This window comes from Saimiri boliviensis, chromosome X (assembly GCF_048565385.1).
Source record: "Saimiri boliviensis isolate mSaiBol1 chromosome X, mSaiBol1.pri, whole genome shotgun sequence".
Lineage (NCBI taxonomy): Eukaryota > Metazoa > Chordata > Mammalia > Primates > Cebidae > Saimiri > Saimiri boliviensis.
Window position 1 is genome coordinate 43168753 of NC_133470.1, and position 16934 is coordinate 43185686.

At 43.8% G+C, this 16934-nt stretch overlaps 1 protein-coding gene across 2 annotated transcripts in view; it reads right to left on the reverse strand.

The window, feature by feature from the left end:
* The window catches only part of SLC9A7 (solute carrier family 9 member A7), a 142820-nt gene that overhangs the window by 4114 nt on the left and 121772 nt on the right, over positions 1 to 16934 (reverse strand). For both annotated transcript variants that reach the window (XM_010350153.3, XM_010350154.3), the window contains 3 exons: positions 16826 to 16889; positions 5994 to 6076; positions 1833 to 1938 (listed from right to left, as the gene is read on the reverse strand). In XM_010350153.3, coding sequence (XP_010348455.1) covers positions 1833 to 1938; positions 5994 to 6076; positions 16826 to 16889 — 253 coding nt within the window. The remainder of the gene's footprint in view (positions 1 to 1832; positions 1939 to 5993; positions 6077 to 16825; positions 16890 to 16934) is intronic.

Consider the following 16934-nt stretch of genomic DNA (forward strand, 5'->3'; position numbering starts at 1 on the left):
ATTTTTAGTAGAGACGGGGTTTCACCATGTTGGCCGACATGGTCTTGATCTCCTGACCTTGTGATCCATCCGCCTCAGCCTCCCAAAGTGTTGGGATTACAGGTGTCAGCCACCGTGCCGAGCCAATTTCCTCCTCTTTACCAGTGTTTAGAAAGTCCTGAAACTCAATCCGATCTACTGTAGCTTTTTTTTTTTTTTTTGAGACGGACTTTCACTCTTGTCACCCAGGCTGCAGTACAATGGCAAAATCTCGGTTCACTGCAACCTCTCCCTCCCGGGTTCAAATAATTCTCTTGCCTCAGCCTCCTGAGTAGCTCGGATTACAGGTGCCTGCCACCATGCCTGGCTAGTGTTTGTATTTTTAGTAGAGATGGGGTTTCATCCTGCTTTGAACCCAGGTCCTGCCTAGGGTCTCAGCCAGCTCCAGACATGGTGGGGCCTGCTGCTGAGACAGTGGGAGCAAAGGGTCTCTTCAAAATTATCAGTGGAGGAACCCAAAATTGACAGAAGTGAAGGGACTCACTGCCTACCAGGACTTTTCAATGGTCACCTTCCTCTGAGGGGACCAAGGAGGGGTCTGAGGGCCTAGGGATGACAGACACACAGCTTATTCTCTGCAGCGGCAGGTTTAGGACCCATGGTGACTTGGCAGTTGTCATCCCTGTTCTCAGAGAAAGAGCATGCCATTTAAGGAGCTGCCTCCTTCAATCTCCGGTGCTCTGATGTGGCTGCCCTTCCCTTCCGCCTCAGCGCCCCTACCTAGCAATCAAGTGTCCACATCCCTTTCCCCTCTGTACCACATGAATGTGCACCACCTGTCTTAACCCTGCTACCACTCGTTAGAACTTACGTGTTTAGGGCCTCTCTTTCATATCTAGGCTTTGTGTTCTGCCTTCTCATCACCAATCAAGTAAACTGCAGGTTATTTGCTAAGAATGTGAAGACCTGCATGAGATTCCCAGCTAATTACTAACCATGGGCCTGGGGCCAACTCACATCCTCTCTGAGATGCACTTCCCTTCCCTGTACTGATGCTACAGTACTCACTGATTCAAGGTATGACTGAAAGAATGAAATTAACCTTTGTGAACTGTAGAGCTGTATGCAAATTTTAGACATTCTTTTCTTCTAGGGCATAAGACTGTGTTAATGACAAGATGATTAGGATGGCCTAGGAGGGATGATGAAGAAAGGCCTTTGACCTCTCCTCTGCTCCTTCCTTGTGGGTAGCTACTTCGCTCTCTCTACCTGTCTGCCCTGCACCCTGCAACCCACATCAGGAACTCAGGAGTCAGCCCTAAATCTAAGACATTCACCATTGTGCATGTTCTTTTCATATCGAGCTGAGTCTATTTCCAGAATCTGAAAATGGAAAGAAAGGACCTAACCATATCAACATAAATAAACTATTTAGAAAAGGATTCCTTACATGCTTTGTGGTTCACAGTGTATCTTCATGTATTTCATCATTTCATGCTCACAGCCAACCTGTAGTACTGGGCCCACTTTATAGATTAGAAAACTGAGATGCAGAGCATGTCTATGGCCTGTCAGGGATTAGATTCCAATCCAGTGGCTCTGATTCCAAATCCAGTGTTCTTTCTATTATACCACAGCTGCCGATGTTGGGGAATCCCATTGCCCTGGTAAACGGTTTGTCTGTTACTGTGCAAAATCTACAAACATATGTTAAGTTGGCCATTTCTAATGAGCTTATTAGAGAAGCAAAAATCTGTGGATGTGGAGGCATGAGTATCATGGTTTCTTTTTCCTGTATAAGACACTGCCCTGGCATGGTGACCAAGGCTGCAACCCTGATGTGCAGTACTTACATCATACACCTGGGGACTGGTCAAACATCGAGCTAGCAAGCCACACCAGGCAGGGAGAGTGGTGGTTAGCGGGGGGCCGCTGTGCGTGAGGATGGGCTTCAGGTAACTTTAAAATGGGAATTAAGGAAAAATGGCTGCAAAGAAAACATATACACAACGAAATGTGCTTAAAAATCACCCAACGTTCTACCCACATTAAGCTTATTTCCCCCATTTTACTAGTACAATACACGAAATACTTGTAACATGCAACAGTTTGAATAAAAGAGTAAGATATGCCCTATCAGCCTTAAATAGTAACTCTTAAGTCTCAGGTTGGTAACTCCCAATTTTCAGTTAAAAAGTATATTTGATTAATTACAAATTAGATCCCCCTTCTCCCTTTGTCATGTTGAATGGAAGTTTTGGTTTCAATCAGCATTTCAGCCTCTGACACACAACTGGCTCCAGGCCTTGGAAACAGGAGATAGTGTCCCTGGAGTAGGGAATAGCAACCTCTGGGTCCCCTCTGCTCTCGTTCTCTGCATGTATTCCTGTTAAACCACTCTACCCAGAGGGCAGGTGGTAGAAATGCTGAAGTTGGACACGACCTTAGGGGTAGCCTGGGGCTACTACAAGGGCAGAAACTGAGACTTGGCAACATGAAATGATTTCAGTAAGGCTGATCGGACTTAAATCTCTAAACTTCCCATACAGGATCATTCTTCACTCTACCTACAGCTTCTCTCCTGGACGCTAACACAAGGCTTTTCAACCTCAACACTATTGATATTTGGGGCCAGATCATTCTTTGTTGTGGGGGGCTGTTCTGCATATGGTAGGATGTTGAGCAACACCCCTGGTCACATTACAGATTCCCCCTTGACTTATGACACAATTACATCCCAATAAGCCCATTAGGTTGAAAATATCATAAACCACAAACACATTTAACACACCTAAGCTACCAAACATCACAGTTTAGCCCAGGCTACATTAAATGAGCTCTGAACACTAACATTAGCCTACAGTTGCGCAAAATCATCTAACACAAAGCCTATTTTATAAAAAAATATTGAATATCTCACGTAATTTATTGCATACTGTACTGAAAATGAAAAGTAGGATGGTTGAATGGGTACTCAAAGTACAGTTTGTACTGAATGCAGGTCACTTTCATACCATATTGTCAACATTGAAGCATCTTAAGTTGGGGACTGTCTGTAGATGCCAGTAGCACCATTACTCCCCTCTCCAAGTTGTGACAATGAAAAATGTCTTCAAAAAAATTGCCAAATGGTGAGTGCTATGGTTGGTGAGCCACGTTTCCCTAAAGGCACCTGAGAAACTGAGCAGAGCATTTGGCAGAATCGCAAAGACAGAGTGAACCTGACAAAAACCAGAGTCTAGGGCCTACCGAGGAAGAAGATGGAAACCAGGCTTTAGGTGGGGATCCTGGGATAAAGGGTCAAGAGAAAACAGACTAACTCTCACAGGACCTAATGGCCAGCATCAAGTCATCCTTATTCCTGATTGGATTAAGGTGATCTGCAATTGCTAATACCCCAGCCTAGCCACTGACCCGACAGATGTAAGTTTAAATCATCTCTGAAGGATGATGATGTTATACAGAGCATCTCAAATGATCTCTAGATTTTTTTCTAGAGAAAAAAATTGCCCATGCTTGTTCCTCAGTAAAAAAAAAATAGATGTGCAGAAGGCCAACAATAAAGCTTCTAGAAGATAACATAGGAAATTGGCTTCATGACTTTAAGGTAGGCAAAGATTTCTGAAACAGCACATAAAAAATACTAACTAGGAGATCAATAAATTGGATTAAGACCTTTCGTTCATCAAAATATTCTATTTAAAAAGTGAGGCTGGGTGTGGTGGCTCACACTTGTAATCTGGGCACTTTGGGAGGCTGAGGCAGGTGGGTCACTTGAGGCCAGGAGTTCAAGAACAGCCTGGCTGACATAGCAAAACCCCATATCTACTAAAAATACAAAAATTAGCCGGGTGTGGTGGCACTCACCTTTAATCCCAGCTACTCGGGAGGCTAAGGCATAAGAATCACTTGAACCCAGGAGGCGGAGGTTGCAGTGAGCCGAGATCACACCACTGCACTCCAGCCTGGGCAACAGAGTGAGACTCTGTCTCAAAAAAAAAAAAAAAGTGAAAAGGCAAGTTACAAAGTGGTAGCAGATATTTTTATCACATATGATCAGCAAAAGACTCATATCTGGAATACATAAAGAACTCTTGCAAATCAGTAAGAAAAAGGCAGGCAACGCAACAGAAAAATGAGCAAAAGACTAGAAAAGGCACTGTATAAAGGAACATACCAAATGGCCAGTAAATATATGCAAAAGTGCTCAACCCTATCAGTCATTTGAGAAATGCAAATGGAAAGTCATGATTAAATACCACTACAAACCCAATAGAATGGCTAAAATTAAAAAGACTGAAAACATCAAATGTTGGTGAGAATGTGGAAGAACTGGAACTCTCGTACACTAGAAGTGACTGTGTAAAGTAGTATTGCTATTTAGGAAAACTGGCACTGTCTTCTGAAGTTGAACCTACCCATGTCCTATGACCTAGCAATTTTACTCCTGGGTAGATTCCCAAGAAAAATGTATGCATATGTGCCTCAAAAGACATGTACATCAATAATAGAATGATAAATTATGATATATTTATATAAGACATCTATGGAACAATGAGAACAAATGAACTAGAACTGCATATGACAACATGGATGTATCATACACACGATGTCAAGCCAAATAAGCCAGACATTAAAATATATATACTGTATAGTCCTATTTATAGAAAGTTGAAAAACAGGTGAAACTATTAGTTGCTAGACATCAACAGGGCGATTACATTTGGGGAGGAGAAGGGGTAGTAATTGAGTCATGGCATGAGGGGGTTGGCAATTTTGCTCCCCCCAACTTTTCTTTGAGACAGGGCCTGAGTAGCTGGACTACAGGTGTGTGCTACCAGACTTGGCTAATTTTTGTATTTTTTGTAGAGACAGGGTTTCATCATGTTGCCCAGGCTGGTCTGTAACTCCTGGGCTCAAGTGATCTGCCTGCCCTGGCTTCCCAAAGTACTGGGACTAAAGGCATGAGCTACCATGCCCAGCCTTGGTCATTTTGTTTCTTGATTGGTTTGGTGTTAGTGTGTTTATTTTGTGATAATTTACTGAGCAATTATTATTTGTGTACTTTTCTGTATATCTGTTATACTTCAATAAATTTTTAACATTTCAGCATCTCCCAAAACCACATATAATACGCCACCTGCCCATTTGATCACTATGTCAACCTAAGAAACCATGAGGGGTTGGGTGAAGTGGCTCATGCCTGTAATTCCAGCACTTTGGGAGGCGGAGGTGGGAAGATCACCTGAGCCCAGGAGTTCGAGACCAGCCTGGGCAACATGGCAAAACCCTATCTCTACCAAAAACACAAAAAATTAGCTGGACACGGTGGCATGCACCTGTGGTCCCAGATACTTGGGAGGCTGAGGTGGGAAGATTGCTTGAGCCCTAGAGGGGAAGCTTGCAGTGAGCCAAGTACATCACCACACAGCCTGGGCAACAGAGTGAGACCTCCTCTCAAAACAAAAAACAAAAAACAAACAAACAAAAAAAAAACAATGAGGGTTTAACATTTTGGTTTTTAATTTTTACTTTGAGACCAAGTGAATCTACTAGAACAGGGTTTGCCCTGCACGTGGCCCAGTTACGCCAGTATCAGATCACACAAGGTCAGACTTGGCCAAGTTCATCCAACAGGAATTATCCTCCCCATATGGATTTACAGCTGAAGTTCAACTTCCTTTTCTGACCACAGCATGACTCATTGTGTAATTTTAATCTAATCACTTAAAAGGGCATAGTTCCCTGGACACAAAGCTCTTAAGAGCCACACCAGTCTACCAGGCTGTGGGTTGGTTACTCTAAGGATATGCAAACATTCCTCTTGGCCAGAGATACTCACCAGGACTACCTATGGTTGAATCCTCAATGCACATGTTCTATGAGAGGACATACTATCCTTGTCCCAAGCATGCATCTTTCCTTACTTATCAGATGTCATTCACTGGCAATTCAACAAGAAGATTTCATCCCCAGTGTTTCACTGACACAGGGGATGCTACTTAAAAGGATACTTGTGATCAAAGCTGTACCACAGCCTGAATATCCATGCGCTCTCCTGTTTTGTCCGATTTCCTCTGGCAGAATCTGGGCCATCCTAGGAACAAATAAGAGGGCACATACTTAGTTGTACAAAAGGGATCTCAAAGAAAAGAAAAAAAATTTTTTTAAATAACTTATATAGCCCTGGAGCTCATAGTCAAGCATCCCATGTCAGCAGTTTCAAAGATATATTGGGAGGCAGCATTTGAGCAGAAATTAAAGACATTCAAAAGGCAGAAAAATCAGTTTCCAAAGTAGAAAGGCTGGGTTATGTCTGTGGATAGATCAAACTCAATGTGGAACAGCATTTCTTTCGGCATCTTTATTGCAATTTGCCTCGACGTGCCTTTCAGCAGATTAATTACCCTAAAATAGTCTAGATCCTAACAGGCCAAAATTGATTTATAGAGAATATTTTTGAAAGCTTTTTGTAAAAGCAACTTTCCAACCCCCATCCTCAAAGTAGGCCTGTGGAAACCACATTTTGTTGAGTATCCTGACAAACTAGTTAAGGCTTCTCTCTGTTCCTTACCCAGGCACCTACACTGTGCTCCAGGTAGCAAGGTAACTTGTTTCCCCACCAGCTTTAGGAAGGTGGGATCAGTAGAAAGGAGAAACAGGAGCTCGAACTAACAATTCTGTAATTTTATCTACGCTCAGGTAGCAAGGAACTTGCTACTCTCATGTTTTTCCAATTCAGACATCCCCATCATGTGATTTTCAAAATAACCTGCAAAATCAAACATTCATTTAAGGTTTAGAAAATCTGTTCTGTGCAAGTATCAGAAGCAGCATAGTTAATATAAAACTCAGACTGACTGCAGCAATTTGAGGGTACGACTGGGGCTGTGCAAGCACAGACTGCTTGTGAAGCCATTTTTATCATCATTCTCTTTAATATTACAGGGAGAGGCCACTCTGCAAGTGAGGGACAACTGACAATCACCAAATCAACTTGAACCAAAATTACAAGTAGTTTTAAATCATAGTGAGTGTAAATTCTATCTGCAATGGCAACATCAAGAATTAATCAGAGATCTTTGAGAAGCACATGGACAAGAAGGAGAGAAATTAGCAAGCACTATTTATTAATACATTCCTAAAGTTTCCAACAGCAAAGACTGTTTTTAAAAATTGAATCCCCTTGGTATTTCAGGAATGTTTAGTGACGGATATGGAAATGGCTCAGTTAAATGGGGCCTTCTGTGGATGAGGAAATATAAACAAGGAGAGACCCCAGAGACCAATTTGATTTTACATTTTTATAAATCATGTGGAAGAGAGAGAGCACAGAAATGTCTCCATTTGCAGGGTGACTGATTGCTAACCCAATGAAACTTTAGGAAGATTCCAAAATGCCACATGACTGAGTAGAAAAGTGGCAGAAGATTTTTTGATAGGCAAATATATAAAGGAAACAATTAAATGGTTCTTTATAAAGTAACAGCCTTTAAGATCTCAGTTCTAAGAGCCTGTAGAATTTTACTAAAGAAAAAGCCAGCACAATGATAAATATCATCAGGAAGGATACTATAAACCATCAGGCACAAAACAAGTCCCCCAAAGTCAGTTTCTTCCGCTTCTTCCCTTAAATCAATGACGAAAACAATGAACCCTACTCTGTCATCTTAACCTCTGCAAAACCACATAGCATTTATTATCATTGGACTACTTAATTTCTTGCCATCTGAAGAAAGCTACAAGAATCCCAGAACTTAAAAGTTAAATTAAAAAAATTAAAGCTACAAAAGACTTACATAAATCCCAAAAGAGACAATTAAAATGAGTAAAGCAAGGGAATGGCTTCTGTTTGACAGCAAACTAACAAAAGGTCTTCTCAGGCTAAGGAAAGGTATGCCTGCAATCCGCAAATAAGATCAAGTGACCTCAGACTCCACAGCAAATCCCGAAATGTAAGAAACTAAGGGACAACCCTTAGAGGCTACAAGGGGTAAATTCAGGACAAATCAAAAGTGTCACTTTGTGAAAAGGGTGTTAAACAACTTCTTATTCCAAGAGATGGTGCCAGAAGCATGATTAGGTACAGGAAGAACTTAGATAAATCCACATATGGTGGCTTTGGGGAAATCAGGGCAGTTCTGTGTGACAGAACTAATTTTTTTAAGCTGACCCGGAATACAGGCAACAACTGCTTCATGCCATGATTGGGGCTGCTATCACAGAGGAGCCAAGAGAGTCCTTCCTGTGGGCTCCGAACAGCACAGGGCTGAGCAAGGGTCACTGTGGGAACAGGCAGAGCCTCCTTCCTGGCGGTACTTGGCGATTCTTGGATTTTCCATTCCTGTGCTGCCCACAGAAAAAGCATGGACTTGCTCCCTCAACTCGCCCCTCCTCAAAACCTGGGTTCACACTTCATGTCTTTAGCTCAGGCAACTTCTAGAGCCTGGAACATCCTTTGTTCTTCTCACCTTCTTCCACTCAGAATGCCTACCTGGCCGACCTCTATTCATCTTTCAAGCCTGTGCAAAAGTGTGGCTTCTCTGAGAAATGTTTCAAAAACAACGCAGCACTCTAAGAGGTATAGGTGTGGATATCACAGGCTCTCTCAAGAGACTATCTGGGTCCTGACTGTGCCACTGCCATTGCCTTGCTGTGCGACTCTAGGTAAGTTACCTAACTTTTCTGTGCTTTAGTATCCTTATCTGTAAAATGGAAATATTAATGATTACCTACCTCTAGGGGCATTATGAGGCCATGATGTTGTGATAGAACAAGAAATATATCTGGTTTTTGCCTGACACAAAACTCCTAAAACCCTTGGAATTTCCTGAGTAGATAAGGCGAGAAGAACATGTCCCCCACTGCCCCCCACCCCTGAGATGGAGTCTCGCTCTGTCGCCAGGCTGAAGTGCAGTGGCATGATCTTGGCTCACTGCAACCTCCACTTCTCAGGTTCAAGCTATTCTCCTGCCTCAGCCTCCTGAGTAGATGGGACTACAGAAGTGCGCCACCACGCCCAGCTAATTATTGTATTTTAGTAGAGACAGGGTTTCACCATGTTGGCCAGGATGGTCTCAATCTCCTGACCTCGTGATCGGCCTGCCTCAGCCTCCCAAAGTGTTGGGATTACAGGCGTGAGCCACCACATCTGGCTGGAATGTCTTTTTTTTTATTAATAATAAGCTCCTTTAAAGCATACTTGAATTTATGCTAATAAGATGACTCTTGAATGGGCACTGGTTGCCAGAGAAACCAACCAAGTAATTAGAGGACTGGAACTTTTAGCCCTATCTCTAACCTCCTGGGAGGGGAGGACTGGGGATTGAGTTAATTGCCAATGGCTACTTAATTAATCAGCCACACCTATTTAATGGAACCTTCATAAAACCCTAAATGACACAATTTGGAGGGCTTCCAAGTTGGCGCCACACACTCCCATCCCCATCCTTTGCCCTATGCATCTCTTCCATTAGGCTATTCCTGAATTGTATCCTTTATAACGAACTGGTAATGGTAAAAGTTCTGTGTTCTGTGTGTCATGCTAGCAAATTATCAAACCTGAGGAAGGGGTGGGAACCCCCAACATACAGCCAGTCAGTCTGAAGTACAGGTCACGACCTGGGACTTGCAACTAGTGTCTGAAGTGGGGACAGTCTTGTGGGACTGAGTCCTTAACTTGTGGGATCTGCTGCCAACTCCAGGTAGTTAGTGAGTTAAACTGTAGGAGGTCCAGCTGGTATTCACTGAGAATTGGAGAATTGGCTGGTATAGAAAAAGACCACACATATTTGGCATTACAAGTGTGAATGTAGAGAAAAAAGAGGTTTTTATTTTAGAAGTATAAAAGATTTTTCGTTTAAAGAACTTAGGATGGTGTCTGATATGTGGCAAGCACTCAACAAATATTGACTCATTATTATTTGCCATGTGACTTTTTTTGTGATGATTAAATATTTGTGAAATATTTAACACAGAATCTGGCATGTAGTTAGAGCTCATACTACTAATTAAGTTCATTTCCAAAGACTGGATATGTAATTTCAAGCACATATTTGTTTGGGAGGAAAAAAAAGGCCTAGTCATTAACGTCATTTGGCTATCTTGTGTGGCTTTTTACTGCCATTATTAGTAGAGAAGCCCCTTCAAGAAAATACCACCAACCTGCTTATTACCATTTTTTGAGCATGTGACAATGAGTGTCTATTTCTTCTGCATTCATTAAGCACCTACTATGTGCCAGGCACCATGCTGGGTGCTGGAAACACAAAAAGGAATATAACTTAGCACCTGCGCCTCAAGCACTCTTTCTAAAAGGTGAAGGTGGCAGCGGCGGGCGGGGGGGGGAGGTGGTGGGGTGGTGGTGGCGGTGGGAGGGGAAGGGTAGATAGACAAATACGTATTGACTGACAAATGTAATGAAGAAAAAGAAAGCTGATCAAAGAACTGAGGAATAGCAAACAGTCCTATTTTTGAAATAATTTTTCTAGAACGAATGCATGGTGATGTCTGTTTCATTCCATTCTTACATAATATTAAAAGATGTCTTTAAAAGTTAAGGTCATTACACTAATGAGAACAACTTACTTTTTTTTTCAGGGATGGAGCATGTGGTAGGCAGAGTAATGGCCACCCCACCAAAGCTTTCTATAGCCTAATCCCTGGAGCCTGTTACATTACCTGACAAAAGGGGCTTTGTGGACAGACTTAAGGTTATCCAGGTAGGCCCAATACAATCACATGGGCCCTTAAAAGTTGACAAGGAGGGCCAGGCATGGTGGCTCATGCTTGTAATTTCAGCACTTTGGGAGACCAAGGTGGGATCACTTGAGGTCAGGAGTTCAAGATCAGCCCAGCCATCATTGCGAAATCCCGTGTCTACTAAAAACACAAAAATCAGCTTGGCATGATGGCGTACACCTGTAATTCCCGCTACTCAGGAAGCTGAGGCACAAGAATTGCCAGGAGGCGTAGGTTGCAGTGAGCTGAGATCACACCACTGCACTCCAGACTGGGCGATAGAGCAAGACTCTGTCTCAAAAAAAAAAAAAAAAAAAAAAAACAACAACAACAAAAAAAAAACAACTGGACAGGGATAGCAAAAGAGTCAGAGGAATGCAGCAGAAGAAAGGATGGGAGTGATTCAGAGCTTGACAAAGACTCGCCCCACTGTTGCTGGCTTTGCAGCAAGAACATAAGACCTTGGTCCTTCAACCACACAGAACTGAATTCTACCGACAACCTGAATGAGGCTGGAAGTGGCTTCTCCCAGAGCTTAGCCTTGCTGACACCTTGAAAAACTTGAAGCAAAGAAACCAGTTGAGCCCACCAGATATCTATCTACTGAACCGTAAGAATGACAAAACTGTATTGTTTTGGCTGGGCATGGTGGCTTATGCCTATAACCCCAGCGCCTTGGGAGGCCAAGATGGGAGGATCACTTGAGCCCAGGAGTTCAAGACCAGCCTGGCCCACCTGGCCAAACCCTGTCCCTTTTAAAAAAAGATGAAAAGACACCTGTATTGTTTTCAGCCACTTTGTGGTAATTTGTTACAGCAGTCACAGACAACTACTACAGGGCAGAAGAGTAAATAAATGATGTCACTTGATTTGGGCCGGATATGCTTTTTTTTTTTCTTTTTTGGAGATGGAGTCACCCAGGCTGGAGTGCAGTGGCACAATCTCAGCTCACGGCAATCTCCGCCTCCTGGGTTCAAGCGATTCTCCTGCCTCAGCCTCCCCAATAGGTGGGATTACAGGTGTCTGCCACCACCCCCAGCTAATTTTTGTATTTTTAGTAGAGATGGGTTTTGCCATGTTGGCCAGGCTGGTCTCAAACTCCTGACCTCAGGTGATTAGCCCGCCTTGGCCTCCCGAAGTGATGACATTAAGGGTATGAGTCACCGCGCCTGGCCTGGGCCTGATAAGTTTGGGCTCTGTGTCCCCCCACAAATCTCATCTCAAGTTGTGATCCTAAGTGTTGGAGGAGGGGCCTGGTAAGAGGTGGCTGGATCCTGGGGGCAGACTTCCCCCTTACTGTTCTTGTGATAGTGAGTTCTCAACAGATCTGGTTGTTTAAAAGTGTGTGGCACTTCCTCCTTCCTCGCTCTCTCTCCTGCTCTGTCATGTTAAGACATGCTTGCTTCCTCTTTGCCTTTGCTATGATTGTAAGTTTCCTGAGGCCTCCCAGCCATGCTTCCTGTACAGCTTGCAGAACTATGAGTCAATTGAATCTCTTTTCTTCATAAATTACCCAGTACCAGGTAGTTCTTTATAGAAGTCTGGGAACGGACTAATAGAGGGCCTTTGTCATGTCATTGCGATAATGGGCACAAGATTTCTCAGCAAAGGGTAATAATAGGGCTTAGAAACAGGGAATCAGCCAGGCACAGTGGGCTTATGCCTGTAATCCTCGCACTTTGGGAGGGTTAAGTGGGCGGATCACTTGAGCCCAGGAGTTTGAGACCAGCCTGGGCAACAAAGCAAGACCCTGTCTCTACAAAAATATTTTATAAATTAGCTTGGTATAGTGGCACACACCTGTGGTCCTAGCTACTCAGGAGGCTGAGGGAGGAGGATCCCTTGGGCCCAAGAGGTCAAGGCTGCAGTGAGCTGTGATTGCACTATTGCACTCTAGCCCTGGTGACAGAGGGAAACCCTGTTTCAAAACAAAAATACAGGAATCAAGTATCTGACCATGATACACAGATAGTTTCCTTCCCTCCTTTAAAACTCTCCAGAGCTACGCATTACCTAGATCAGGGCTTTTCTAATGGTAAAATGTACATACATTCCCTGGGGACACTGTTAAAATGTAGATTCTGCTTCAGAGAGGCTGGTGAGGCCTGAGTGTCTCCCCTGTCTTGCTTCTGCCACTCTCCACTCTCACCCTTTATCACTTCAGGATGCAGATTCATCTGTCTTGTTGCAGATGTTTTCCCAGAATCTGAAAGAATGTCTGAAATAGAACAGGCACCTGTTCTATTTCTCAATAACGAACTGTCAAATAAATGAATAAATTGATGTTGATTCTGAGTTTCTAGAAAACAGAAAAGAGTAGAAAGGGAACTCAGGGGCCAAGGGAGGCATTTGGAAGCGGTGGTTAGAGTAGTAATGGGAGAAAAGGCGCCTCCGCAACTGTTTGAAGTTAAAGATTTAGGTGACAGGGTATCAGATTTCAGCCTGAAGAAACAAAAACAAAAACAAACAAACAAAAATGAGGACGACCCAGAAACAAATGACTCTAACTGGCTCGAAAAGTCATACGTGAACACAACTATAAACAGCTGATTTTCTACAGTTTTCACTACATAAACACAGACAGACATGCACGCACGTGTGCACATACACAGGCACTGGGGGTTTCCTTTCCTCCACATCCCACTAATATCCGGCTTGTGACCTTGTCCTGCTGATATGGTAAAACTGGGATAAATTCAGATTCACACTCTTAGCTGCTCCAAAGTGGCTTCATCAATGAGTGCTCTTCTGTAAACTCGGGGAAGGAAGTGAATGTGTCTGCATGTGCAGCCAACAGAAATCTCAGCTGTCTGGTCTGGCATGAAAAGTCCCCCCGCCTTTAATGGGCTGGAAGGCCACCCCGGGGCTGGGCAGCTTGCCTCCAGCTGGGGTTGTTTTTGTTTTGGTTGCAAAGTCACCAAGACCTCCAGAGAAACAAAGCAACTGAGATTTTTTTGTCTTGTTTTGTTCTAATGAGTCAAACTTGCCAGGCACACAAAGCTGAAGTCTGCCATGACATTTTTATGCTTTCCCCACATGAAGCAAAGTTCTAGCCAACAGCTCCCTTCCTTCTCCCACATGAGCTAATATTCTGTAGCTCTCTAGCCATGACTCTGTTTATAACCCTGGGCTTTAAGACCAGTGAGGAAAACTGTGCTCATTACAAGACATGCTTTCCCATCAAATGTCACTTTTTTGTTTGTTTTTAGGAAGATATTTAGAAAATGAGGTAAAGAGAACTGCACTTTTTTCTCTGGCAGAGAACAAACATCTGGATTTTCCCTACATCTGATTTCAGTTTCATGACAAAACTGAGCATGTGACCTGGATCTATTTCAGGGGAAACTGCAAGAACCCAGGGTTTCACCCAAAAATGAGAAGTCCATGTATTTCTCTGTTTCTCATGACCACAGAGCGCTCCGAACCCTGCTGTTAGTGGCTCACTGGAATGAGGAGTCAGACCAGGAGGAACTGGAGAAATAAGGCTCTTTCTGTGCCAGGGCATGAGTCATTTCTAAGAGGGTGCCCTGGAGAACCAAGCTTGAGGTTTGCATGTTTTTCCCTATATGAGAGCAATCTTGAAAACCTTTCAAAAGGTCAGTGGAACTGACTTTGAGGGGCCCTCTGCATGATTGTGTGAGGTTTGGAAGGAAAGAGTTCAGGGGAAGCTGTGACGCAGCTCCTGGCTAGGGCTGTGGCAAACAGGGTGCCATTAGGAGTGCAGCGCGAGTCTCTGCCAGCCCGTTCATCACACCACATGCACAGTGCTCTCAGCCCAAGGGGCCCGCTGGGAGCTGACAGGAACACTGAGTTCATCCATCCAGGCCCATCCAGGGGGATTCCTGAGACTCACTCCACCTGGGGGCGTGGGCTATTTTAGCTGTCACTGTATGGACTAAATACCAGAAGAACCCTCAGCACTTTGGACCTGCTGCTTTCTCACTCAAACATTTCCACAGAAAAGTGACAGTAAGCTTGTTACTGAATCTAATTACAAGCCCAGTGTTTCCAGTGTGCGGGGTTTATGTGATACATTGTAAGTTCTACTACATGATTAGCCAAATCTTTTTACTTATTTTCTGTTACAGATGCTTGAATGCAGAGGTAGAAGCAATGGGAAAAACAGTGAAGTGGGTGGGGTGTTTTGAGTGGTCTGGAGTAAGATGAGATCTCCCCAAACCTTACGATCCATTTGCTATTGGCCTTTTTTCTTACAAAATTAATCTAGACTGGCCACAGTTCTGTGGAGGATGCTTTAGAACAGGGCGGCCATGTCCTACCAGAGCCATTATCTTCCCTTTGGTGAAATAAGGATGTCCATCATGTTTTCCCCCGGGGTTTTCTCAGGATGAGTTTCAAGATCTCCCAAACTCTAAATTAGCTTCCAGGTGCTCAGTTCCTGAACCCCTGTTTTCTAAAGTCCTTAATCAAAGCTAGAGTCAAATAGCAAATTTTCAGAGAACTTCTCATTGAAACCAAATGTTCCCAGCTGACATAATAGCCAATTCTAAGATCATCTCAGAGGTCTTCTGGAGCTCATTAAAGTGGGTGCCAAATCTCCAATGTAGCTTATTGAAAAGTCTTCCCAAAATGTCCAGAACTTTCCACGTCATGGATCTGTGTCCCTTGAGCAGGGACCTAGAATGGACATCAATGCTATAGATGCCTTATCAGACTGTGGTCACGCTTAAAGAGAAAGAAATCACAGAAGGCTACAGTGGCACCCCACTGGCCCCACACAGCACCACATTTTGCCAGACTTCTTAAATCTGATTTGGTAGGTAGAACCATTTGAAAGATCTTATGGAATCTGAAGTCTGCTGCAGACTGGATTTAGGATTAAGTGCAATGATGAGTCAGCTTCAAAGGTGACTGGAAAAAAAAAAAACGAATAGGGTTTCATGGACAACATACACATGTGGTCAGTGAAGCTGCCTGTTGCACATTGCATCTCTCACTCCCTCATCCACCCAACAAACACCTATCAGGTTCTGGCATGTGCCAGCCACTGTGCCCAGCACTGGGTATTCAATGTTGAACAACATAGTTCTTGACTCCCAAGATCAAATATACATTGGTAACACATTTCTGCCCCTATCATAACTCTCCATTCCTCACTTTGCCTGCCCAGGTCATGGTGACCTGGGTAAAGAGCCAAACCTGGAGAAAAAAATCATCCCAACAGCTGCGCAACTGGGATGATATGGCAGCCTCAAATCATATCTGCAAATCTGTTGATACCCTTCCCATCCAGAGGTTATGTTCTCTATCCCCTCCCATTGAATCTGGGCTGGGTCTTAGGAATGCATTTCTAAGCAATAGAAAGCCACAGAAGTGATGCTGTAGAACTTTCAAGATTAGATAAGAAAAAGTGATGTAGCTTCTACCTTGCTTGCTGGGACACTTGCTTTTGGAACCCTGAGCCATCATATAAGAAATCCAAATACCCTGCAGCCACCATGCTGACAGACAGCTCAGGCCACAAGGAAAAGCCCTGCACTGACATTCCAGTCAGAGGGCCTTGTGCGCAACGCCTTCCAGCCCAGGTGTCAAACATATGAGTAAATGAACCTTTGTATGATTCCAGCCCCAGGCTCCTGGTTTTCTCACCTGAGGCCTTGGACTTCATGGAGCAAAGGCAAGCCATCCCTACTATGCCCTTTCTAAATTCCTCACCTAGAGGATCCCAGGCCCTGGAGGAACAGGAATGCCTGCAGGCACCTGATGTCTCTCCTTTCTTCCTCAGATCCCTGGGATGGACAGTCAAATCTTATTGCTCTCCTTCTCCTGGGGGCCACTGATAGACTCGGAACCAACTGTAGAACCAGTATCCATTACCGAAAAGTAGGGAGTCAGGGACTCTTTCTGGCGAGCCCACACCCTTCATAATGTTAAGAACACAGACCCTGGGGACAAAGCCTGGCTCCATCACTTACTCTGAGATGACTCAAACTCCCAAACTTCAGCTTTTAATCTGTAAAATGGGGACAGCAGTATACACTTCATAAGGCTGTTGTCAGGATCACAATGAGGGAATCTATATAAAGTGCCTGGCATGTGGCAAATACTCAGTCTTCCCCAGGAAGAAGCATCTCTTATGACTTACCCCTTGTAAGACTTGAAAGCTGTCATTGCTGGGTGGTGGGTCTTGATCGGGGTCAACACCAACTCTGAAAGTCACCAGGGAGAAAGACAAAGAGAAAAACAGAGAGTAT